The sequence below is a fragment of the Ruditapes philippinarum genome, unplaced genomic scaffold (assembly GCF_026571515.1).
Source record: "Ruditapes philippinarum isolate M1 unplaced genomic scaffold, ASM2657151v2 ctg5759_1_1_1_1, whole genome shotgun sequence".
NCBI lineage: Eukaryota > Metazoa > Mollusca > Bivalvia > Venerida > Veneridae > Ruditapes > Ruditapes philippinarum.
In genome coordinates this window covers 42,711-68,196 of record NW_026859781.1, presented here as the reverse complement: position 1 = coordinate 68,196, position 25,486 = coordinate 42,711, and the positions used below count along the sequence as shown (strand labels likewise).

Here is a 25,486-nt window from a genome sequence, read left to right as displayed (position 1 = left end):
CATTGCAAATGCATCTCTACAAAAGTTATTTGAATTGGTCTCACCCTGGGGTCACTTGGTTTACTTAGACCTGTACAGTATAATGAATTCATGATATTGTAATTTTGGAACATTATAACAATGCAATATGTAACTGGAACGTACCGATCTATAAGATTTAGCTTGTTAAAGGCCTGCTATTTCAGGAATGCGTTTATTCTTATTTCCTAAAAGTTTTAATTTGGTTCCTGTTTCCAAACTTCAACTAGTAGCCAATTACTTTTACCCTCTTCTGTAATTTGTTGCTATATACGCATTCAATAGCAGTGATTTAGTATTTTGTATGGAAGCAAAAGTACTACTTAGATGAAATTTTGCTAATTTAATATCAAACATTAAATATTACGGCCTCTTTCTACAAATGACAAGGACATTCGTTGAATTTATATCCCCCGCCGAGTACTGGTTATTGTTATTACTAACATAACAACTGGATATGACATGATAAATATTCAGAGCAATAACGGACAACATCAAAACAATATCCCCCTTCTGCGGGGAGGGGATGCGGTAATAAACATCTAACATGCTCGAAAACCATTATTGAACTCATGTTAGAAACAAAAGCACAGTATGCCTTTAAAATAATTTTATTTAGGCTTTATTTAACTAATGTTTGCCCTTTTTAAAGAAACAAAATCGTTTCTGAGGCACAATAGCCCTTTTAAAAGACTTACCGATTGGATTTATGACGCAATGATGACATGCTTCTTCTTGATTTTCATATATATCAATTCCTTCTGCCCTAATAATTTCCTGAAATAAACGTAAATTTTTCTATAACAAAAACTAGTATTTAAATTCATTGTAAAATAATATGCATTGCTGCAATATATACGAGGGTTGTCCCAAAATGTCGTAGACAACCTTATTATCTCATCATCCTGACGTCATAACTTAATAAAATTTACCAGATATCTTCCTTGGACATTTGTGAATTTACCTACATAGAATCAAAAGCCAATATTTTAAGTAACACTTTTCATCACAGTTTTAACTTTAAAGGTACAACTTACCCGGCGCACGATAAAATATTTGTCAGTATTGAGAGCATGCTTCTTGAAAACATGCCTTTAACTTCTAGCATAATAATAATTACGGGAAATACCTTCATGTGGAATGACGTCATTCATTTTGACGTCATATCACACACAGACGTTATTGTGACGTAACTTAGATAAAATCTGTAGAATAATACGTAACAGCGGTGCTATTTTGAAAATGCCCAAAATGGCGACGTCAGATGAAAATGCGGCGCAACGCAATGTCATTGAATACTGTGTTCAGTTGAAAATGACTCCTACTCAAACTTTACATCAACTGCAAGCTACTGATAAGTACAAGTCTGTGTCAAGGTCTCTTGTCTTTAAATGGCACAAACGATTCGTTGATGGATGGACAGAAGAACAGCGGGGAAATGCAGGGAGACCCAGAGAATTTGACGATCGGCTGATTCAGTCAGTTACGGACGCCATTAAGGAAGATCGGAGACTGACTATCCGGGAAGTTGCATTGATAAGCGGATGTAGTAAATCAACCGTGCATCGCATACTACACGAAAACCTGAACATGTCAAGAGTATGTGCTAGATGGGTACCGCGTTTGCTTAGCAATGAAGAAAAAGAAACGCGTGTACGACTGTCAACCGAATTTCTGCGGCGACATGAAGTCGATCAACAATTTCTTAGCAAAATTGTAAGCGTCGATGAAACCTGGCTCCATTACTATGACCCGGAAGATAAAAGACAATCAAGTGTGTGGAAAACAGCTGCTTCTCCGCCACCGAAAAAGGCAAAAGTTACAAAATCCATGGGAAAACACATGTTTATCGTGTTTATTGATAGAAAAGGGATTCTTCTCTGCCATGCTGCCCAACTTGGCCAGAATGAATTCTGCATACTACTCAAAGGTAGGCCTAAATTTACATTCTTTTTGATTATTAAGTTAATAGATTATAATAATGATAAATTTCTCCGTCAAAATCAGAATAATATCTAAAGAATTATCACATTCTTAATATTAATTAAACTTATTAAGGTCGATTTTCTTTAATTCATGTATTATAAGGTAATCAGACGTGATCTCCTAAGAAGCGTCCAGCGTTAATTGACAACAAGGAGAACATTACATTTTATCAAGATAAAGCACCTTGTCATAGATATTAGGAGATACAGCTTTAACTTTGTGTGGGTTTTCAGAAACTTTTCAGATACTTTCTCATAAGCCATACAGTCCGGATTTAGCGCCCTTAGACTTTGCAGTGTTTCCTTATTTAAAATCACAATTACGAGGTCAAAGGTTCGAAAACTTCAGCGAACTCCGCCAGGAAACTCTACGAGTGTTGAGTACATTGAAGCAGGACTATTTTGAAAACGTTTATAATAAATGGGTCGCTCGACACCGGAAGTGCATCGAGAAACACGGAGAATACTTTGAAAAACATTAAAAAATACTTATGACGTCATGACGTTCATGACGGCGTGCTCCGGGTATGTATAGGTATCATTTTTTAAATTTCGATAACTTGGTCAACTTTGGAGGTATTTTGTTTATAGTTCGCATAGACATGCATAGAAGGTGTATTGACTTCTCTTTAGCTGGATTATTCTATAGTGTTATAAATGATTGAGTAACAGATTTTGTCTACGATATTTTGGGACAACCCTCGTACAATATAAAATTGTGTTTTATCCTTTTAAAGCTTTATATATTGATTAAATAAAACAGCCTTTCAAATATATTGTAATGTCATTTTTCATATGGAATCATTATTAAACAATAATAGTCGTCTCGTCTTGAATTTAACTAAAACCATCCGTCTACGTAATTGAAATCGTTGGCAAATGCGATTGTGTATCTTTATGCTATGAATGTGGTATTATTGAATATAGTAACATGTCTGCTGTGAACCTAATGTTAAAAGTGACATGCATATAGCAAACAGTGTCATCTGTTGTCATTTATTGTCCTGAAATCACTCATCTGTATATAGGCCCCTGGGGTAGGAACAATTTAAACCAAAGGGCTTTTATTTGGAATGAACAATTTTGGTAGACACCTATTAGAAGATGTTTCATGATAAATATCTTAGCTCTAGCGCTATGGAATTTTTAAAAGAAGATTTTATAAGTTTTTACTATACACATATAGGGAAAAACAATGACCCCCCCCTCCGGGAGGGGCCAATTTTAAGCCCAGGGATTTATTTTAACAAACTTTGTACACTTTCATGTTTGGTATCTAAACACTAGCTCGTTGGGTTTTCAAAAGAATATTTTTTCAGCACTGACGACAATAACACATTGAAAGGTGGGGGCAATATATGCCCGAAAGTAGAGTTGTTTATTAATATTAAGTAATCAAAAGGAATCTTCCAATTAGGGAAGAGACCCAATCCCAATCAAGAACCCTGTCTGAAAAATTATAATTATTCCTTTGATACTATATAACCTCTAAGATGAAAGCATTTATACAAAATGCAATATCATAAAACTTTTATAAAGATCAAGTATATGTACCTAATGTTTAAAGGCATAGTGTCTATCGACAAAAATGTAAAATGTGTTTTCCAATACCTTAGTCAAGTGACTTTTTGACATGAGATTCATGATTAATACAATTTTTTGTAGAAATCTACATATTACATATAATGCTACATTATCTAACTGCTAGGCTTTTTAGGTTTACACAGCAACACATACTAGCTAGCATTTTCCTATAGAAGTTTATACATATTTTAGATCTTTGCATAGTACTAGTAATTTAACACAATTAGTTTGAAACAAGACGATAAATAATGACCCTAGTTGCGGTGCCAATATTGACCCAACACAAGCTTTGGTAGGGGCCAACAAGGCAATGCTAACTGTTAAATAACTGAGCTCTAAGTATTTTAGTTTCAACAAAATACGAATTAAATAAGCTTTCCTATACCAATTTATTTAAACTTAATGACGACCGGGGCAGGGCCAGAATCGACCAGAACGGCATGATTAAAACCAGTTTGTTGGTGTTATTTTTTATTAATTTAAAATATCTTAAGCTCTAGGCATCGTTGTTTCACACTATAAATCTCAGGTGTGTTTGTTCTAAAGGGAATGTGTTTCAGATCAGTTTTTAAAGGTAATTTTTTAAAGGCAAATAGGGCAATGCAACATGATAATAATATTTAAGTTTCAGAAATTATAGTTTCACAATATGGACATAAATGTGTTATCATGTGTCTATATAAGTAAAGTTATTCCTGAACCGTACCAGGGATACTTTTGGCCTTAGGAAACCCAAAACCTTATTATGCACATCGTCTCATTATACATGTAATAATTAATATTTCTGCTTTAAAAAGTTAGTTTTTCGATCGAAACAGAGCAGACATGTAATTTCAACCCAAAAACATTTTCTCTACAAGTCAGTACGGAATGAACACGAATACTTTTTTATATAATGATAGACAGACTGTCTGAACAAAACTTTGCATCAAATTCTTAAAGGTAAGTATATTTATGACAAACGGTCTTTCATAAAACTGTTAAAAACACAAATGGTTAAAAATGTACTTGTAATGGTTCAATGACATTTGTTGCAAAATCTTCAATGGTCCATTTAAACTCCTTCAAACAATTCTTGGATAAATCATATAGCTTTTCCCTTATTTCCTCATTGGCCCAAACATCTGTCTGGAAAAAATGATACTAGCATACAGTTATATATAAATATATATATATATATATATATATATATATATATATATATATATATATATATATATATATATATATACTTATAAATCGTTTCAATTACTTATGTGGATCATTCAAGAGCACGCATACCTTCTTTATGCTCTTTTTTTTAGCTTTGCTTAAAATCAGGATTAACTATTTTTGTTGGTACTATTCTGCGCATAAAATTCAGAAAAATTAATGTAAATAGTTCAATAGGCTGTCATGTCGATATCTTTTTCTTAATGATATTGAGGTGTGCATTGTGTAGGCTGATAAATTTTTGTTATTTAGAAATAAACAATAAAATATTAATATAAAGACATTATAATCGCAAGTTTCTAAATTTAAGTCCATTGCGTACCCTCCGACACAATTTTATAATATTCAGATCCATAAATAATAAGTTTCATTTGCATGTAACTGGTAATCAAAGCAAAAGCAAAATCAATTCTTCAAGTAACACAATAAGGATAGACATCAAAATATAGTTCAATGTATTCTTTCATTACCCAAGAGTTTTTTTCATTACTAATTACTTTTTTCAATTTTTAATTTGGTCGTATTCTCCAATATAAAATGATATCAAAATCAAAAAGATTTTCTACATATAAACATTACCCTTATTTAATTTTTGAACATTTAACAAAAAGACCAATTGTGAAGTTGAAAGGAATGAATTTACGTATTGTCAACATATTTTTTCAGAAGAAATTAAAATATATTGGGGCATTTAAGCTTAAGCTTAAACTGGGCCAATCAAATTAATATGAGCAAACTTGATAAAAGATAGCCTGATAATGCTACAGACAATGTTTGGTGATCATCCAAATGGGGCCAATTGAAATGACATAAGCAAATTTAAGTTTTACTGTCACAAAGATGCTAAAGACAAAATTTCAAGTAAATCTGCCAATCATTTTCAGAGAAGAAGACCATTGTTGACGCATGACAACGAACGACGGACGCCGAAGCATCACCCTTTGACAAAAGTAGCTCACCCTAAACCTTCGGTTCTGCCGAGCTAATAAATAGACAATTTGATCAACTTGCATTTTACTCCTAGGCACAATCTGTCTTATTTTTACTCGTGACGGCGCGGATAGAAAATTATTGCATTTGTTTAAGAAAATTATTGCATTTCTGTAGAATGTTTCAATATTACATGCAAAATAAACATGCAGCCTCTATCATATAAAACTAATGTTTTTTGGTTTTTTTTTGTTTTTTTTTATTTTACGATCTACAAAACAGAATTTACGTGACATGGCGCGGAAACAAGAAAGATGATTTTGGCTAACTTCTGACGTAAAATACTTTAGGAAACGCCGGGGGTCAAACCATCTCACTTTCTGGAAGGAACACATTGTTAAACTTACATCAAATTTTTCTCTTATCTGTTCTTCTTTCATGTTCTTTAAGTAAAGTCGGTTTTCTCCTAAAGGTCCAAGGCTTGTCAACAGTTCTAAAATAACTGAGAGAGATAAAACATAATTATGTTTAGAACAAATAAGTGTAAAGATAACAAAACAGTTAATAATCACATGTTCCATTCAAAACAATTAATTTAAATCTACTTCCATGCAAATTTTGCATGATGGAGAATGGTGAAGTATGTATAACTGGTTTATGTTTTGTTTTTCACGATAACATCTTATTGTTTATCAAAAACAATACTTAGCATCGGTTACTTTGTAAATGTGAATTCCGAACAGAACATTTTGGCAATAGATTTCCAATGAATACCTCATTTGACAACTTGAATTGAATTCAAACAAGAGGGCCCAGAGGGCCTTCGATCGCTCACTTGAGTACTCATGTTTGTACACTGTCACCAAGGAAATCTTTGTGTAAAATTATTTCAAAATTGAACAAATGGTTTAGATGTTGTAAATTTGTAGTTTTTTCTTCTAATTTTAGACATGGCAGCAATTTTATTAAAAGTTCAGCCTAAGTGAGAGGTAACTTAATAAAAATATATAAACTAATGTATGAACTAATTAAAAGATGACATAAAAAGAGAAGGCAGACAAACATTTGGCCTAGCTGGGGATTGAACTGTCTACCTCAATCTCGTTGGACGGGCCAATTTTATTATAACAAACATGGTAGACATACACTTGAACATGTTTCAAGCCAAATAAATATGCTCTACCTCTTCTGGATTTTCACAAGACTTTTAAAGTTTGTACTATATACCTATACAGTAAATCAATGACCCCTGTGGCCCGACAAATTTTAACCCTAGGGCTTTCATTTGAACAAACTTGGTAGACATCCACTAGAAGATGTTTTATGCCAAGTATCCAAGCTCTAGCTCTTTTGGATTGTCACAATAGTTTTTTATGTTTTTACTATATAAAGTAAAAACCCTAAATTAAAACCAGCTTCGGGACTAGACCAAAGTGGTCACTCTAAAATTTACTTCCATACCTTATTTCATAAAATAACCTTATAGTAACGTTTTTGACACTTTTTTAAATCAGACGTCATACCTAAGAGCATTCAATCAGAAAATAACAACAAATATATCATATGGTTAAAGTGTTTACTTTAAAATCAGTGGTTTCAATAGCGAGTTCAAATAAAGAATAAATCAAAGAATTTGGACTGAATTTGGTGGTCTTAAAAGTGGATAACCTAGGTTGTCTAACTCTGGAGCATTTACCTAAAGCATTAACATAAAGAACAGAAAATTATAAATTATGTTCTTTTTAAAAAAAAAGGTATTGATAGCGGGGTGGACTTTAATCTGAGTTGGTCTTAAGTAGGGATTCTACTATACATGTATATATGAGTGATATTAATGACCCCATGGGGTGGGACCAATATTGAACCTAGCGCTTTCATTTGAACAAACTTGGCAGACAACCACTAAAAGATGTATCATGCCAAATTTCTATGCTCGAGCTCTTTTGGATTTTTTTAGTTTTTACAATATACATATAAGGAAAACAAATGACCCCTACGGTTGGGCCAATTTTGACTATAGGGCATTTATTTGAACGAAGTTAGTAGACATATAGTAGAAGATGTTTCATGCCAATTATCTTATCTATAGTGTTTTTGATTGTCATGAGCAGATTTTTTTAAGATTTTACTATATACATATAAGGAAAATAAATGACCTCTGGGTCGGGGCCAATTTGATTCTTAGGCTTTTATTTGAACACACTTGGTACACATGCAGTAGAAAAAGTTTCATGCTAAATATTTAAGCCCATGCTCTTTCGAATTTGTAAAAGAAAACTTACTTAATATTTAAAAAAAACTTTCGGTTGCCATGGCAACCAGAGTTCTTTGTGGAATTTAATTTTTTAAACAACTTTGGTAGAGCTTTATGCAAGGGACATCCCTGTAAAGTTTCAACACATTTGGCCAAAAGGTTTAGGATGATCAGTTGTTTAAAGAACTTGTTGACGGACGCACCCACGCACGGACGATGAACGACGGACAATTGGACATCATAAATGCTCACCTTGAGGACATTGTCCTCGGGTGAGCTAATAAAAAACCAAACATTTCTGTAATGTCTATCTGAGATCAAACCAAATGATCAATTGCTTAAACTTTACAGTTCATGATCGGTTTCATCAATCAATCTTAAAGTATATTTCGTATCTGTAAGCATTGGACAGGGCCAGGTGTTAATATATTTTCATTTTCTTTGACCATTTTAAGGACTTAATTATTACCAATATATCAACAAAGGCTATATTGTGAATGCTTTAAAACTTACTTATTCCAAATTTATAATAATCTTCGCTTTCTTTAATGGAATCTCCATGGCCTTTTTGAGAATGTATATAACCTTCCTTTACTGAGTAGGTTTGTGATGGATCATTCTTTTCTCGGGCCAATCCGAAGTCTATAAGACGTGCATTTAGATTTTTATCCAACACAATATTTGAAGATGCTATGTCTTTGTGAAGAATAGAACCCCTAAACATAGCAATACAAAACACACATCATTTGAAAATCAAAAGTGCATAAATTAAGCTTCTCTGGGGTAATAAACTAAAAAGATAGAATCTAAAAACTCATGCATAATTCGAGAGATGCACTGGAAATTATTACAGAAATAACCTCAAGCTTTAGTCTTTAGTACTTGTAGCCACCTTTGAGTGAAATACAATTGGCAAACGGAGTGAAAGAAATGATCTTAAATTGTGCGTACATGCGCTTTGTTGGGGCATACATCTGTAAGTCTTGAAAAATATTTCCAGAAATATTTCCGGAAAAGAATTAACAAAAGTAACCTAACCTTTTTACACTGTTTGTAGCCGACTTTGAGTGAAAAACATTGGGCAAACGGAGGGAAATTAATAATATGAAGTATTGCAAAAATATGTTATGTCTAAAACGTCAGCGGCGTCCGTTGAATATTGATTTTCTTGACAAAAAGTAAAATGTAAAGTAAGCATACATTGATTATCTAAGAAAACATTTTAAAAAGACATGTCGAGTTAGGTTTTGATAACCCAAGAATTTGTAACAGAGAATACAATGTCCCCCGTCTTATGGAAGTATTATATGAAACATACAATTGTGCTATTTCAAAAGATTGAGGTATGTATCAGGACTTTTAGTTCAATTTTTTATCAATGCTAGATCAGCAAATGTAAGAATAAATTTATCTAATAATGAAATAAATGAAATAATTCCTATGTACCGTAGGTGTCAATAGAAATACATTTATGTGGTTATCAAACTATTTTAAAAATATCTTTGCCTTGACCGTAGTGTAGGCGACTGGTTATTGCACAAGACACAGCGTCTCATTAGTGAACATTTGTGCCAAGTATTTACAAATCCGTTGATCTTTGAAGATGAAATAGACCGGACACAAAATATACCCTATAACAGACTATGTTAATCTTTGAACTCTAGGTGTGACATTGACCTTGGAGGTAGGGGTGCAGGTGTTGCGCATGACACATCATATTATTGTTGTGACTATATGTGCCAAGTATTATCAATATCCATTGATCTATGAAGAAGTTTTAAACCTGACATAAAATATACCCTATAAGAGACTGTGTTAATTTTTGACCTCAAAATGTGATTTTGAACTTGGAGGTAAGGATGCATGTTTTGTGCATGACACATTGTCTTATTAATGTGACTATTTGTCCACGTATTTTCCAAATCCTTTGATCTATGAAAAAATTATGGACCGGACACAATAATATACCCTATAACTAAGGCCCCACGGTTACACGTTTAAACGGATGCCTTTCGATTTTCAGTCGTAAACGTTTACGATAATTTTTACCGTTTAGTCGAAATGACCATATTGTCTTACAAAATATCTTAATCATTGCCTGTTATCAGGAATAGGATCAAAAGTAAGGTACCGTTACCCATTGTTCTCCACGTCAAACAAGTACATCTGGATTTGTACGCACGGACGGACAGCTGATGGACAGAGCCTATTTCTATATCCCCCTTTTTTCTTTGAAAAGACAGGGGACAAAAACTAAAGACCTTGCTGTAACATAATAAACTCTCATAAAGGTAGTAAAATGTTATCTCTCGAAAAGATATAAAACAAATAAAAAAAGGTAAATACCTAACATTTGGGACTTCAGTGTGAATATACTGTATTGCTAATGCAATGTGCAGCGCTATCCTTACTCGTGTCATCTGCATATTGATTTTTATCTTATCTTCACTTGCTTTACCTTCTTTAATAGCTTTTTCGAGATCACCGTTTTCACAATAGGGAGTAATAAGCCAAGTCTCTCTAGATGAACAATAGACTTATTAATAAAAATAGAATTTGCACTTATTTACATATTCATATATATTATAAACTAAAATACATTTATGCACATGAACAAAAATGAATCGAAACACCTAGTTCATACACCTAACATTCCACCATTTTAACCGATACTATGAATTTGTGTGTAAGCAAGCATACTTTATTGATACTAATTGTACACAGTAAATTAGTTGTAGGCTTGCAAATCGTGCACCAAGTGAGACATTTTAGACAACCATATTCAACACACTGTTGTTTCAAAGCCTATTTTTTTTCATATTTTCTTTCAGTTAGTTGGTTATTATAAGACTTCCAAAAATATACAGCAGGATGTTTAATTGCATTCGATATACATTTCGCTGGTATCTTTCTGAGGGACTCTGCAACAGATAATGCCGTCCACCATCAACAACTAGCTGCCAGGCAAGTACGTACAAAAATATAAAGAAACGACGTAAATGGTATGGGTTGCCAAGAATGACCATTTGCTTTCTTAAAGGGATGTTGACGGCCGCAATCATTGTAAATGTGACAGGATATAAAGACAGACACCTATAAAATGCACTTTGTTCTTTTTCATGAAACATTATTATAAGACTTGTGTTAAGAATTGTGTCATTGGAATATTGTGTGCGGGAGGAAATTTGGACGGAAATCAAATCATAAAATATGTAAAAATTGGGCATGACGTGCTTAAAATGTGGCATATACATATTTCAAAATCTGGAAACAAAGTTATCCCTCCAAAGAATTAATCACAACAAAATTACATAAGGAGTCGCAGATTTGATTGAGACTGTACAGGGATAATGAAGTGCAACATTCCTCACACCCCGTAGCACCAGCTTGGGCAGTACGCAATTTTAAACACTTATTAGTGCCGACAAAGTCAATTTCTTCTGGTAGTGGATAGTTGAAAAGGGTACGTCACAAACACTCTCGACATGGTCGCTGTGCTACAGGTTGAGAGCTTTATTCTTAAGACAAGGCACGTGTCAATAGACATAAATGATATGCCCTATTTCGTTCGTGCAATTACTATGTATTTACACTTAGAACCTTAACAACCTCAAGCCTTTTGCACATAAAAGTAAAGTTCAAATTTGGCAGAGTACACGAGAGAGTTTCTTTAGTATGAAATATCGCCGACGTTGAACAAGACATCACCTGGTACAGTAAAGATTGTCCTAACTTCAAGTTTAAGGGATTATACTAGCGTTGTTCGGAGACAATTTAGTCAAATGCTATAACTTATGTTAATTGAATGTGTTTTGTATTTCGATTATTTTCTATTCATCTTTACTTATACAAAATTGCATTACCGACAACGTCAACAAGATACTAAGTGGTGCTTCCTGCGTCGTGTGTCAAAATATTGCAACTTAACATATTTTGAATGCATATTCAAGCATATATCATGTATATCTAGAAACTATTCATGCAAAATACCAATCTCATTAAAATCATATCATAACTGCCGCTCCACTACCATTTGCTAGTTGGTAGCGAAGAGTAATGAAGCGGAAAATATTCTGAATTTAATAAGATTGTGCAAAGTACTCTCTACATGATATATGATGCTGTTTAATTTTGATCATAATTCTTTAGTGAATGGATCGTTATATAACCAATAGTAAATATCAATGCAATGTCAATGGGTGCAGGATCAAGTGCGTAAGGAGGAAGTTTCATTTCATAGGAAACCCTTCACACTTATAGCATAGTATTGTAGGTGCAAATAGAACCAGGTAGAATTGGCCGAATGTAGGTTGTTGCTCTCTTTGTTCTTCTCTTAGTCAGAAATTTTGTATTTCGTTTGATCTGAATAATATCTCGCCGAATCATCTAGACTAAAATAAGCATGTCGTACGAGTAAAATTCAGTAACAAACACTATCACGTTAATAACAAATGTATATTGTCTCTTGGTCAAAGTGGTATAACTATTATTCGCCTTCCGTGATAAAAATGCATCAGCTCCATTCTCATGAGATCGATAAAACCGCGATGAAGCCCTCAATTGTTATATCTCTTTTGGTCAGCAGTCATTGGTTTGGAATTCATATATCTGAGACTCAAATTGTACAAAATGATTATGTAATTATTTTACATGTCATGCACAATTATCCGACTATCAGCTTCTACGGCATTCGTAACTAACATCACTTTACTGCCTTAAACTGATGATTAGCCGGTTCTCTGTCTACCATCATTGAGTCCTTGTGTCGCCGAAAAAGTTCAAGGGTGTTGATCGATATTTTATTGTTCGCTTTCTGAGGGAGGTAATGCGTCTGCGTGGACATTTTATTCCTAGGTTTACGCAATACTTGATATACGAGTAAAATTGATGTTCCAGTTTTGACGGCATTTCCATGATTTGGCTTGGGCTTGAGTTATTTAAATATCAATCACAATGACGTTTTAAATCGCTTTGCCATTTAAAAACAGTCCATGAGGTTATATGTTTGTTCAATAACATTTTGTTACTTTGTGACCCATTGAAATTTAGCAAATGCAATTAGTTAATACAAATTCATTTTAGCTCGAATCCAACCAGTACTAAGCAACGTATGTTAAAGTTTCTTGTCCAAATGGTGCCCCCGACAGGGTTTGAAACTACGCAGCCACCAATCGTAACCACTTGGCAACGTCGCCACTCCAAAGCGCTAATGTCAAGAGCAAATACAATTGCATATTCCCTGTAATATTTTCATAAAAAGCGCCCACAAATTTGCAACCAAAGAACAAATAAAGTACTGCAATAGTTTTTTTCCTTGTGTAAACATCAATATTTAAATTGCAATAAAGAATCTTTTTGTGGTGCAAAACTTTGATTATTAAATAATTTCACACAACGAAAGTTTAGTTTTGTCGATTTATCAATATAACATCAGCATATCAAAACTTAAGAAAGAAACACGCTCTCAATGCAGCTTACCCATTGGACTTCTTAGCAAAAGCTATCAGCGGGAGTATAAATGGATTCATGAGTCTATTTGCCATCATTTCCTTAAATGAAAAGAAGAACATAAGCGTTAAACAAATGTAGAGCTAAAATGATAGCGATTGTAATTAGACAAAATGTGTTCTTTTACATAAATTGAATAATTTTGTTGATACAATTCTCTATGAAATACTTAATTTCTGAACAAAGATAACACATAATTCAAATCAAAATTTTTGACACAAAAATTGTAACTAAGGCTAATTTATCTGCAAGACAGAAGAAGGATTACCATTCGGGCGTGTTTTTGTACTCGTGCACTGACCGTTGTTTGTATCTTTTTGACCGCGACGGGAATTCCAAATATTTCAGAATCATCTATATAAAGATAAAAAGATTGCAATTGTAAAACATTTCTGCGCCACTGCATTTATACAGCACTAAATAGTAGTGCAGAAGCAGATTATTTTTGTTTGTTTGAACAAAGAACATAGTGTAATAAACATATTCTTACTTGATAGCACATTAGCCATTTACATAGCTGTAATAAACTTTAAAAATCAAGCTATCGTTAATTGTCACAAATACATTCTTTTCAGTTAACCATTACCTGTTTCTGAAAAAAATAAAAAACATGTTAACGATTTCAAGCCATCATTAGAGAAAATCTTTAATATCTACACTAATTTATACACGTTTTTTACAGCTTTACAAAAGAAAAGGTATACATAGTGTGAAATCATAATGTCTTTATCATATGCTTAAACCATACCATAGATGCTTTGTTTGTTTGTTTGTTTTTATTTTACGCCCTTTTCCAACAATATTTCAGTCATATAGGCGGGTAGTTTCCTAACCATCGTTCCTGGAGAGTTACACCAGTACTAGACTACCTTCCTCCGCGCTAAACTACCAAAGCATCTCCCGGGGATCGAACCCACGCCAGAGAGGTACCTGGATTAGAAGTCATCGACTCTAACCCCTCGACCACGGAGGCGGTCCATATACCATAGATGCATCTGAAAAGCAAAGATCTCTCTATCCAGACGTCAAGAACTTTATACAAACACCCAGCTTTGGAACATTCTTTTAGAAAACTTGCATAACATGTACACATATATTCCTGATTGTTTTTTTTTTTTCTTTGTTTTTTTTTGTTTTTTTTGGTTTTTTTTGTTTGTTTTTTTGCAAATATAGAGACTTCGAATTCTCTACAAATGTGTCATTTGCGAAATCGAACATATTCTATAACAGAAATGTTCCGTATATCCATGTACACATAACTAACTATTCAAGGGAAACAGGACTTGATAAAGTGCGTAAATATTTACGAACATGGATATCGAACAGATACGGAATTCCGTAAATGCCTGACTAATAAACGGGCTTCCGGCATACCTGACGTTCTTTCATCAGACTTGAAAGCTTATACAAGTATATTTTCCGCACAACAGCGGGATGGACAATTCAAAAGACATATGGTGGGTAAATAACTTGCATCGTACCACTTTAACATTGAAAGTCAGTGATATGGACGAGAAAATATACTTACTGCTACGATATACTTGACCAAAAGCCCCCTCTCCTGTAGCCTTCTCATTTAATGATTTTTCTAACACATCAGTCTGTATTTCTGTTAGTTGTATTAATCGACCATCAAAGTTGAAAGATTCTTTTTGATACCTTGTTAAACATCTTCCTACAACAAATAACGGAAATAATGTAGAAATTTGTTTTAATTATTACCAAGTATGTCAAGAAAAGAGCTTAACGTATTGGTGAAGAAATTCAAGACGGTCTAAGTAAGCTTGCAATATCTTTAATTAAAAGAAAATGAAGTGAAAAAGACTTATCTTAAATATATTCACTTTTTTTGTTGAATACTTTACAGTTTGAACAATTAAGAAGACTGTATGTAACTAAGCTGGCCATATATGAAAACAAGATTGCATTTGAGAATGACACTTTATGTTAGTAACAGAAGTCCTTTGTAGATTTACTTTTCTATATAAATGAACTTTGCCATTATAATGCAGTAGTGTCTAGTGAGTAGGGGGTAAAGGTCAGATGTTTACAAAAGCTATTGCATAATAATTGATTGAAAGTAAAAGTATCTATATAAAATTTAGACATTTGCATATCTGTACTAAACTTCAAAATACAGTTACAGCTTTTTTCATGAATACGGTACTATATTTTCAATAAATTAAGCATGACCTATTTTTGTAAACATAAAAAATCTTTTAGGATTTAAAACCATAAGAGACCATTTATAATAAATTATTTAAACTAAGCTATAATACCTTCCTTTACAAGAGAAAAAGGCATATAATGGATGAATCATAATGCCTCTAAGTGTTCTCAAGTCATTTCAGAGTATCTCTGAAAAAGCAACATTTGTCTTGCTCGAGGTCATGATCTTAGACAAACTCCCAGCTGTTAATTTTTTAATTAAATTACATTACATGTTAACATTTACAAAAGCATTCAAATATGAGCGCTGTCAACCTTTCATAAGCTAAGAAAAATATAACTTGTGATGATTTGAAGAAAAACACAAAAAAACGTGTTTGTTAAACACAAATGCCCCAGGCTCAGATTCTTGTCAGTATTAATATTTCAAAAAAAATGTTTATCTATTCACTCAGCTATGGACAGAAAAAAATGCCAAAAAAACCGTTAACACAATTAAATTACTTGACATAGTCAAGGCGTTTTGTAATTGTAAAAAATATAAAATGGCAGGTCATTGCTATTATTAAATATATATAAATGCAAGACCTTGAATCCAGGGACGCAAAAAATAAATCCAAACTTAAGGACGACCTTATGACCTTATGACCTTGTAAATATAAAATCTTGGTGAACAAATTCAACGGCCTTATACAAATCTGTAAACAATCGTTTGTCAGTACAAGTGGCATTGACCTTGTGACTCCTACCGACAGAAACAATAGACATTCCAAGGAATGTTCCCTCAAAATATAGAAATGTCAGTATATTAATAAAGGCTGTATAATTTTTGGCACTCATAACGTTCACCTGCTGACTTCTAACTCAATTCAGAGGAAGAAGACCATCATATATTCCTACCAAATATCAAAGACAAGTGTCCATAAAGAAAGGCCGTATGGGCAAAAGGGTATAATCTACTTTAGCAATGGTGACCTTTACCCACTGATCCCTACCTCAATCAAAAGGAAGAATACTATGCAAGTTTTCCTCCTTCCAAATATGAAATACATCCGTTAATAAATAAAGGCTTACAATGGGACAAAGTGTAAAAATCTATTTTTAGCACTGTTGACATTGACACAACCCCTAACTCTACCAAAAGAGGAGACCTCAATTTATGTTCCCGACAAATATAAAAGACATATGTCAATAGAATAAGGTTTATACAATGTCAATAGAATAAGGTTTATACACCAGTAAAAGTGTAAAAAAAATTTCTTGATGTCGGTGCCCTTAAATAATAAGGAGAAATTAAAGATAAATTCAACTTGCCAGAATAGGTTAACCATACAAAGTGATAACAAGAGCACCGCATACCGTGGCAATGAACGCCCGAATGCAAATTTGTTCTAAGTAAATAAAATTTAAAGTTATCAAAAATATTTAACAAAAAACAAAAAAACAAAACAGAGAGGATACCCATTTGTAACATTTATCCAAATAATGTGTTATTTTAATTTATCAATATTAACATCTACATTTGGCTATGCTCTTGTCACGCTTTCGACAGTGGAGAACAGACCCCAGACATGTCACAACACATACCTTTGAAGCACAGAGTGATATTTATGTATCTCCATATAAATGTCAAGGAGTATATATACTGACTGAAAACAACAATCATGTTGTTTTTTAAATGATAAAATTTCAAAGAAACATATAAATAATATTTAACTTGAAGTTCAAAATGTTATGCCTAAAATATAATAAAAAATCAAAATTCTATGCTTAAAAATAATGTTCGTCTTTTTGATTACCTCTCTTTATATTTAACCTCAATATTCATACAAACATTCATCACAAAACTGATAATTCTAATCTAAGCGATGATACATGCTTAAGGCTATGCTCTGCATGTTGTATGTTGGAGGAAAATACTTAAAAAACATGTATACTAAATAAATATGTGTACATAAAAACTGTGCCAGACCTACCAATGCCCCCACCAACCCACTGGGCACAGCCATTCTTTAAAATCAGTGAAATGACTTCTGAAACAATAGCAGGGTTCTTCTATGTAATGATACATGCCAAATAACTAAGATTTGGGATTGGGACTTTACATTAGAATTGAGTTACGGAGAGGCAGACATATGGACAATCGGGCGCATAACACTATACGCCAAAATACTTTCGGGCGTATAAAAAGTGAAATAACTCGGTAAATGGATAGTACAGTTATTTAACTGTACCATATCATGCACTTTGAATTGGTAAGTCAGTGTGGCAAAAATAAAACCATAAGTAAAGACAGAACTTTAAATATATCCAACTTGCCGGTTTAGGTTTACCAGTAATCATTTTCTAAGTGATGAAAAAGACAATAAATTGGTAAAGTAAAATGAAGCCATAGTTATGAAACTTGCCCAATTTATGAACTTTGTATTGATTAGTAATTGTGTAAATTATAAAGCCAATGGACAGGTAAAACCTATGAAAAATCTAACTGGCCGTTTTAGGTTAACATTGTACGAACAGATGGACTAATGGACAGACGAACGAACGGTTCAATTATAATATTTCCAGGGGGGTATAAAAAGCCTTGACCTCCTGTGCAGGGCCGATTTTTAACCCAAATGCTGTAATTTGAATAAAGTCATAAAAGGTTCTCTGCACAATGTTTTCTGCTTAATATATAAGCTCAAGTTTAGAACATAAAGATTTGTTTTTACTATATAAATGTAAAAGAATATTTACTTACACTTCTTACATGATATAGAAGTACATTATATATTTACTTACATTTATGTTGTATATAAAGTACATCAGTAAATACTTACACTTCTTGCATGAATTAGAAGTACATCCATATGAACTTACACACATGTTTTATATAAAATCAATATTCACTTACACGTCTTGCTTTACATATAAGTACACCTATATGTACTAGCACTCATGTTTGTTATAAAGTTCAGCAATATATATTTTCACTTCCTGCATGATATCAATATTTACTTACCATCCTTGTGTATTTGGTATTTTTCTACTTCTGTCTGCATTGCAGAGACGACTTCGCTATATTCACCTATAATGGATACACATATAGCCAATGTATGTCCTAATTATTGTTTATTATATCATAATCTGTTTTCTAATCGTATGAAACTAACTTGTATGAACAGTTTAACAAAACTTTAAAAAGTACAGCATTCTCCATATTGGAAACTACGTATGATAATTGCAAAACGATTTATCATAAGCTGTTTGATAGGTGAAATATTATTTGTAATCATTGGCGTTTAATGCAATTTGTAGAAAACAGTAGTGGTGGACGAACACTTACTTAAATTTTCGTAAACCAACTTTTCTGTTTCTTCTTTAACCATTCTCTCCCTCTCTGGATCTAGAGAACAAGTTTTTATATCGTCAATGGTTTGCTGAATTTTCAAAGATGGAGGACTAAGTCGATGAAGTATCTAAGAAAGAAATCAAGGAAAGAAATCAAACAGGAAACTTAAACTTTGATTTTATTTATGCACGCTTCGTCAATATCAATAAGTTTGTTAGTAATTAGTTAGTGTTCATAAAAACAATGGTATCAAAGAATGAAGAAATAAATAAAAACAAGAGCTACCGCTGGTTAAGGACAACTGTTGCCTTTTTTACTTTTTCTGAAAGCTAACAATGCAACAGTTTAAACAAATCTTTTAAGAAAATCATAGGTTTTCCCTTTTTAAATTTTATAAATATGGTAAACAAGATCAACATGGAAAGGCGGCATTTATTGAACGCAATATTAGATATTTACAGATCTGTACTAAAATGTAAAATACAGTTACAGCTTTTTTCATGAGTACGGTACTATATTTTCAAAAAATTAATGATGGCCTGTTTTTGAAAACATAAAAAGTCATTTACGACTTAAAACCATAATAAGAGACAATAAAGACTTTATAAAGTTTGTCTAGTCACACTTGCCGTTTTGTCCAAGTATGAATCCTTTCCATTCTTAAATGACAAAGTTTGAATACTTTACCAAAATTCAATACTTTGGCATTAACGGTCAAGGGCATTTAAAGCTCACGGTCAAATTTAGTTCAATCTTTTAAAATGTCTTGTCCAAAAGATTGTTTTGCCCAAGTAAGAAAATAATTTATTGATAAATTATAAATGGATAGAATTGAAAAGAGAAAGAAAGACCAACACCGCAAAATTGTTGCAGGCTTGGTTTGATTGAGCCTGTTCAAAGACGGTACTGTCAAGTGCAAACTACCGTCCACGCCCCCTAGCACCGGCTTAAGCAGAATACAGTCAATCTAAACAATTCAGTATGTTTGTTTGGTGACAAGTCTTGTTTTTTCTAAGTAAAAATCAAATCCGTCTATAAATGATACAATTATGACAATTTGCCAAAATCCAGATCTTGACAGTCAAGGTCATTTAAAACTTAAGGTCAAGGTCAGTTCATAGTTGTTGAAGGTTATTTTGTCATAATATGAAGATAATTTATTAATAACATTTATTAACATTTAATAAACTTTACTTACTTACTTATTACTATTATACATTCAATTATAGCAAAAAAGTGATAATTCAGTTATTTAACCTTATTGGGCATGAAATTGAAGAACCAAGGTCAATTACAGATTAATAAACATGGAGATGTTATCCTGTTAAATGGTCTGCTATAATATGCAGTCAATCCGTTTAATATATAACAAAATGGCCAAGATGGTTCTACACAATCGAACTCATCCGAGCAATTACTTGGACATTATCATCCTGATACAGTTTGATGACAATTGAAACAAAAATGTGACAAAGTGTTTCCATATTTTGGCAGTGTGAACTAAATTTTGAAACCATTGACTCATATTTCAACTTGACATAGAAATCATCAAAACAAACTTACAGACCATTTACCAGGATATTTCAATATCCTAGGTGTGCCCTAGTTTTTGACACCAGGTGATCCATATTTGTACTTGACCTAGAAATCATCAAAGCAAATTTTTTAGTGTTTTAATCAAAACAGTAGCAAGTAGAGTGTTTACAATATTTTCTTTTTTTAGCTCCTGTGACTAGTTTTCCATTCGAAATGACCAATGTACAAACTCGACCGAGCAATTACCTAGACAAGCATCCTGACCATGTTTGATGATGATTGAAGGAAAATGTGGCCTATAGAGAGTTAACAAGGTTTTTCCATATTTGGGTGATGAGACCTAGTTTTTAACCCAAGATGACTCATATTCAAACTTGCTCCAGAAATCATCAAAGCAAACTGTCAGACAAATTTCAAAGATATTTGGATGAGAACAGTATCCACTAGAGTTTTTACAAGATTTTTCTATTTTTTAGCTCGTATTTCATTCGAGATGACCCATGTTCGAATTCGTCCGTGCAATTACCTAGTCAAGCATCCTGACCACGTTTGATGATGATTGAGTCAAATATTTGACCACTAGAGTGTTGATAATGTTTTTCCATATTTTGGTGGTGTGACCCAGTTTTGGAGCCGGGATAACCCTTATTCGAACTTAATCTACAATCGTCAAAACAAACTTTCAGACCAATTTCCAGGATAATTGGATCAAAACAGTAGCCACTAGAGTGGGAACAGCAGTTTTCTATCTTAGCTTCTGTGACCTAATTTTTCATCCGAGATGACCCATGTTCAAACTCATGCGAGCAATTGACAAAGTTTTGAAAATGTAATCAAAATTCAATCATTTAACGGTCAATGTCACTAAAAGGTCAAAGTCATATCTAAACTATTGCACGTCTGTTTGGTCACAAGTGTTGTTTGTTCTTATATAACTTTAATTCGTTCATCAATAACAATATAATATTATGACAACTTAGCCAAAATTTAATACTTTGACATTGACGATCAATGTCATTTAATGCTCAACCTACCTTGACTTTTAACCCCCTTGAAGCCGAATAGACCTGCAAAGACCAATCCACTTACTGAGTTTGAGAGCCAATAGTCTAAGGAATTTCAAGTTATTGAACGAAAGTAACGAAAGTAAGGGATCATCTACTGGTCATTACCAATCCTCATACCAATTTTGCATTCCTAAGCCTAAGCATTATTTAGGATATAATCAGACCGACCGACAGAGAAATGAAAAACAATATATCCCCACTTTTTTCAAGAGGGGCATAATTATTTACATTTATCAACATTTCATAGTATTACTCTTATACATAGAAAGAATATGAGGATTTAATATAAGCTTAAAAAATTGTGTACATGTATTTCAATTTTAGTTATGTTAAACTAAGATCAGTACATTTTACGTAAATGCATTTAAAACATTAGTTTGATAAAAGAACTGTGGTATAAAAACATGTATTTTACTAACATGGATATCGAATAAATACTATTATCTAAGCGAAACGAAGAGAACATGTGATATTTACCCTTACCTATGTTGTTTTACAAATGATGTATTAAAAGGGTGGGGAATCGTGTTTTAAATGAAAAACACTGATTAGAAATAAGTCAAAAATAAATCAATACCCGTTGTTATTATTATATGACGCCACTAGGAGTCGTTAATTATTGTAAATGTAACATGTAAATTATTTTCTTGAATTATGAATATCTTTACTTTCTGTAAGTCTTAGTACATTCTTTTCATGGTTGATTTTCTTGATTTTCAAGTTCATTGTTATGTTAAATAAATGTCACTACAATAGCGAAGCAAAATTTAAGGAGAAATATTTTTTAAATTCATCATTACATATAACACAAAGACGAAAATTACCACGAATAAGTCAGAGCATGCATATCTATTCCTTACTGCGTTAATTATTGTAAATGTAACATGTAAATTATTTCTTGAATTATGAATATATTTACTTTCTTTAAGTCTTAGTTCATTATTTTCACGGTTGATTTTCTTTAAACGTTTTAACTATATAGAGGCATGTAAGACATATAAGAATGTGGAAACTATATTGGGGAGGCAACATTCTCTATTACTTGTCAATTTAGTTTGGTCCTTCCTTTAAAAAATGTCAATCATTTCAGTGTCACTAAGAAATCATAATATACATAGTTTAAAACGTAATAGATATATTATAAATCTTTAAGTGGTTGAGAGTTAATGTCCAGATAGATAAAAACAATTCTCTTTTGTTATTACCTGCTCAATATCATTCCACAAAGCATTATATTCATCTGCTGGTATACCATCTGTGTGTCTTCTATGGCTTATCTGAAATATCGAATTTCAATTACCAACATTTTAGTGAACATTCCCCTTGCCAGCTTTTGCATATAGTAAGCATTGATTGTGCTCAATATGTCTCCTCAAAGCTTAGAAAATAAATGAATACTCACAGAATACATTCAAGAACAAGACTGTCATGATTGCCTTTATATCGCTAACCTGATTATGCAGACTCAAAACCATTTAACTAAGGCTGTGTGACCTAGCTGATCCATATTCGAACTTGACCTAGAAATCATCTAAACAACCTTTCTGACCAATTTCCAGGGTATTTTTATCAAAACAATAACCTCTAGCGTGTTAACAACATCTTTAAATATTAACGCTGTGTTACCTTACTTTTTTACCAAAGGTGACCCATATTCAAAGTTGACCTGGAAATCAACAAAACTACCAATTCCATGATATTTGAATAGAAAAAGCAGCCACAAAAAATTCTTTTCCATAATTGGACTGTGTAATCTAGTTTTTTTTACCTTGGGTAACAAATATTCATACTTCACCTAGAAAGTATCAATACAACCTTTCCGACCAATTATCAGGATATTAGGATCAAAACAATTCCCTCTAGAGTTTAACAAGGTTTTTCCATATGTGGGCTGTGTGACCTAAGTTTTAACCCGATGACTCATATTCGAACTTGACCTTGAAATCATCAAAACAACCTTTGGATATTTGAATCAAAACTGTAGTCGCTATATTGTTAACATTTTTCTTCTATTTTTAGATCCTGTGACATAGTTGTTCTTCTTAGGTGACCTATGAGCAATTACCTTAACAAGCATCATGACCAAGTTTGAAAATGATCGAGGCAAAAATGTGACCACTTACGCTTTAACGAACTAAATGTGGATGGATGACGGACATACAATGATCCTAAAAGCTCGCCCTGAGCAAGCTTGGGTAAGAAAACAAGAAAAAAAGACAAAGAAAATTAATTTTGAAAATAATGCAATGTTGTGCGCACTTAACTTGTTGGTATTACAGCTTTCGTGTAGACAAAAAGTATTGTCAATTTTACTGCTATAACACTTTTAGTAAAATGCACTTCATATAAATGATGTCCATTAATCATAAGAGTACAACACATGAAATCAATAGGAAATACAGACATTCCAAAAAGTGCCGGTCTGACGGACCTGGCAGCTTCAATTTCGTTCGGACTGGGATTTTTTTTGTCCTAGCCTATTTGACTGTCTGTATACAATCTAAAGATTTTTACATTCAACTTTTTCATTAATGATCTTCAAAATAAAGTAAAGAAAAGTAGTTATCAGTATTACGTTTTCCAAATCAACAATTTTCAAGATAAATTTGCAGTTACGAAGTAAATTAAACCATTGAATTGGTAAGCTGTAATATCCAGTTGGAAAAATATTAGTTTTCACGAGTACGGGAAACGAGTATTTGATGTTATTTTGAAGGCGCTCTGCCCGGTGCAAATGTTAACTAAACAGAAATTTAAAATATCTAAAGTGTCTTCTGATTTCCATCAATGCTAGGGAAAACTGATTTGGTCAGGATATTTTCCGGTTCTAATGTCTAGTTATGTCAAAATACTTTTTGGAATGTTTGCAAAAAAAAGATTTTCATAATTGTTTGGGCTACCTAATTCACTTAACAGAATAATTTTGAACCTGGCCTTTATCTCTGAGTGTTACATCGGCTGTTTGAGGTCTTGATTCAGTCATAAGTTTATTCACCAAAACAACTTCACGCATCTGTATTAGAAAAAATAAGACAATGTCAAATCTGACGTAGTGGGACTTTGACCACTGATTTGGATAATCTTTTAACCGCCATATATCTGCCTCGAGTGTTACATCGGCTGGTGAAGGTCTTGCATTCCAGGCAAATGTTTTATTCAAACCAAAACAACTCACGCATCTTAGTAGAAGAATAATAAGAACAATGTCCAAATCTGACGTAGTTGGGATTTGACCACTGATTGGAAACAATGTGTTATATTGATCAGGTGTTATAACGCCTCGGCTTTTTAAACGTGTAATTATTGTCCTTTCGTGTTGCAAACATGCACTAAAAGTTATACCTTGAGCAGTAAGTTTCTGATCAACTACATTTCTCAAAACAAGGAGGCCTCCATCCGTAATAAGTATTTGTAAGCGAAATAAATTAGCACGGTTTTCTGACCTCTGTGCCATATTCGTCTTCTTTTTTTGTCAGATCTTTGTTATAGTATCATCTGTAGAAAAATAAAAATAACAGATATCTTAAAATATTGGATAATAGACTTATAAACATCAGAAATGTACAATGTTTTTAAGATTATTTTTGGTTATACTTTAAACATAACTAGTATCAGCTACTTTGTTGAAAATATTATAGAAAATACTCAGATCAAATAATAGTGGTTATAATTTCGACGAAGTAAGATGATGAATTTTTGGCTGCTTTTATAATTTTATGTTTGATATCAATTCTATAAGGGTTTGTAGAATTAAGCCAACGATTTGGATGATTCTAGGTGAGAAATATTTTTTGTAATATAAGATGGTCACTATATTTGGATGATGTCAAAAAGTATATATTTTGACGAAGTAAAATGGTTGATATTTGGTTGATGTTATATGGTGGAC

General features: G+C 32.7%; 1 protein-coding gene across 1 annotated transcript; it reads right to left on the bottom strand.

Moving 5' to 3' along the window:
* Positions 1–6: 6 nt before the first annotated feature.
* On the bottom strand, positions 7–24,610 carry LOC132757906 (uncharacterized). Its single transcript, XM_060749404.1, has 12 exons — positions 24,527–24,610; positions 22,803–22,874; positions 18,989–19,121; positions 18,665–18,730; positions 15,020–15,166; positions 13,760–13,845; positions 13,462–13,532; positions 10,330–10,503; positions 8,497–8,699; positions 6,137–6,231; positions 4,596–4,715; positions 7–795 (listed from the first exon to the last, which is right to left on the bottom strand). The coding sequence occupies exons 1-12, from the start codon at positions 24,608–24,610 to the stop codon at positions 649–651; spliced, it is 1,398 nt and encodes a 465-aa protein (XP_060605387.1). The 3' UTR covers positions 7–648.
* Positions 24,611–25,486: the final 876 nt, after the last annotated feature.

Excerpts from the sequence above, each read along its gene's own strand:
- LOC132757906 (XM_060749404.1), bottom strand. The coding sequence starts at position 24,610 with ATGCGTGAAGTTGTTTTGGTGAATAAACTTATGACTGAATCAAGACCT. Across the intron at positions 19,122-22,802 it reads TGTGGAATGATATTGAGCAG|ATACTTCATCGACTTAGTCC; the intron begins GTAATAACAAAA and ends TTTCTTTCTTAG. Across the intron at positions 4,716-6,136 it reads AGATAAGAGAAAAATTTGAT|ACAGATGTTTGGGCCAATGA; the intron begins GTAAGTTTAACA and ends CATTTTTTCCAG.